Source organism: Propithecus coquereli, unplaced genomic scaffold (assembly GCF_000956105.1).
Source record: "Propithecus coquereli isolate 6110/MARCELLA unplaced genomic scaffold, Pcoq_1.0 Scaffold133, whole genome shotgun sequence".
In the NCBI taxonomy this organism is placed as follows: domain Eukaryota; kingdom Metazoa; phylum Chordata; class Mammalia; order Primates; family Indriidae; genus Propithecus; species Propithecus coquereli.
The window spans coordinates 1,445,910-1,448,138 of record NW_012137525.1 but is presented as its reverse complement, the minus strand read 5'-3'; the positions used below and the strand labels follow the sequence as shown (position 1 = coordinate 1,448,138).

At 47.9% G+C, this 2,229-nt stretch overlaps 1 protein-coding gene across 1 annotated transcript in view; it reads right to left on the bottom strand.

Moving 5' to 3' along the window:
• PHF14 (PHD finger protein 14) overlaps nt 1-1,782 on the bottom strand; it is a 106,782-nt gene extending 105,000 nt beyond the window's left edge. Inside the window, exons 1-4 of the mRNA XM_012638736.1 lie at nt 1,761-1,782; nt 1,066-1,196; nt 926-959; nt 303-413 (exon numbers count right to left, since the gene is read on the bottom strand). Of these exons, the coding sequence (XP_012494190.1) occupies nt 303-413; nt 926-959; nt 1,066-1,196; nt 1,761-1,782 (298 nt within the window). The remainder of the gene's footprint in view (nt 1-302; nt 414-925; nt 960-1,065; nt 1,197-1,760) is intronic.
• Nucleotides 1,783-2,229: the final 447 nt, after the last annotated feature.

Sequence of the window (2,229 nt, the reverse complement as noted above, 5' to 3'; positions counted from 1 at the left end):
GTCTATGAAATAAGCATAAATATATTTTAAGATGTAGAATAGACAAAACGTTTTTGCATCTTAAGAAGAAGTCCTTCCCTCCCTAATTATCTCTGAGTTAAGTATTAAAGAAAACAGAAGCAATGATAGATCTAGTGATAGGATCTTAGGGTAATGTGGGAGGGAAGTCAAACAAACAATTGAAATTTATGTGCTTTCACTTTAAACTGGCATTTTAATCAAAACCAATTTAAAAAAAAAAGTCTAAAAATAAGCCCAACTCCAGAAAGCTGGGTAAGGGGAAGAAAGAAGGAAACATTTACCTGAGGCATCTCCAACTTTAAAATCACTGTCATCTGAACTATCATAATCGAGAGCTTCCAGCAGAGAAGCTGCCAAAGGCTTCACCTGCCTCCTCTTGGAGCTGCGATCCACTGTTGAGAGAAAAAAATTACTTCGTCATTCATAATCACACCACACACAGGGGAGAGCTGTGCTGCCGAGGGAAGATAAAGATGACCTCGCACGGAAATCTTTGACTAATTGCGTTCTCAGCAAAAGGGGTCGGAGGAAGCTTGGGATGGGACGTGGGCTGGGGAGAGGTGAGCAGCTCTGTGGACAGCTCCTGCCCAGGGATACGGCCAACGCCAACTCAGACCGGCCAAAATCAAAGCTGACCCTCTTCGTGCATATCTTGTCAAGATGTTTCCGCGACTCCCTCGTAATTCCTCCTCATTCAGACACCGTGACAGTCAATAGAAAGAAAACGCAAAGCCCAGGGAATAAAAGAAGCGGTGTTCATTCCCGCAGACCACGGAGGGAAAGTGGCCACGAAGGGTCCAGCTTCCCGCAGGGCTCTCCCACCCCTGCCCTGTCTCCCCCAGCCCTGACTTCCAGAAGGGCTAAAATAGACCTTTCTCGCCGCGGAGGCCTTGGACACACTTACTAAGGAATCCGTGAGGTGGTCGTTTGGAGGAGACCTAGGTTGAGGCTGCGGGAGCCCAGGCAGCGCCGAGGTCGGGAACTGGGGACGCGGAGACAAGGCCGAAAGATGCTATTTAAAATCGGCGGCGTCGCCAACCGGACCAGGGCGCTCCCAGGAGCAGCCCCGCGGTCTCCCCCGTCCTCCCCCGGCCCTCGGCGTTCGCTCTCCTTCCCACGGCGCTCCCCGGCCGGAGGAGCCCTCCGGCCTAGGCAGCGCTCCCAACCCGGCGGCCCTGGGGAGTTAATTTCTCCCGTTACAAGTAGAAGAAAAAAATAAAATAAAGAAAAACTTTATTAGCCTGCACCAGAAGCAACAAAAGACCCAGAATTTGCACAGTCCGAGGCAAGCTGCCTCAGACAATAGAGTGAGAAACGACCCGGATACAGCTCTGAAGAGAAGGAAGTGAAAACACGAGGCTGAGTGCGGCCCTGAGAGCAGCATGAGCCGAGAGCGCGTGCGCTGGACTCGCCACTGCGCTCCCTCCCAGAGCAGAAACCGAATAGAGCCGAGCGGAAGTCGAGAGGGAGCCGGCGGAACCGTTGAGGAGCCGAGCGAAGCCGAGTAGTACCAAGCGGGAGCAGAGGTCTCTCCCAGACCCAGTGCGGCTCCGCCCACAAACCCCTGAGGCTCCACCCTCTCCGCGCCTAATCCCGCCCTTCGGCCCAAATCCCGGGGAGGCCAGTTTTTGTTTCTGGTTTGTTTTTAAGGATTTACGCAGAGTAAACTTCCCAGAAAGGGATGTTTACTACCTTAAGTCACTACCGAAAACCAATTGATACTGACAGCCACACTCTACCTGCTGCTTCCATAAATTCCATCTCATGAAATATCCTGGAACGTGCAAAAATCTTATTTTCCGAAAAGGGATAATTAGACCTTGTTTGCTGCTTTGAAAATTATAAATCTAACAGAGAAAAAATATTCATTTCATTATATAATTAACTATTGTACTGTAGACAGACATTTCCACACAAATAAAACGTACACAAAACTGCTAAGGGAAACAGAGAAAGAATAAGTCTGGGGAAAATTCCTTCTCAGAAGTGTATTGTGTATTTTCTCAGGATGTTTGTCCACATGAATGTGAAATAGTGCTTTGTATGCACTTAGGGAATTTATTTTTTTAGATGAATTTTTAAACCCGTAAAAACTTGAGGACAGTATGTACAATCAGACATGGCAGTCCTTCAACAGTGTCTAGCCACATTTATTCACATACAAGTTAACTGTTTTTAAAACATTATTAAAAAGTTAGAATCTGAAGC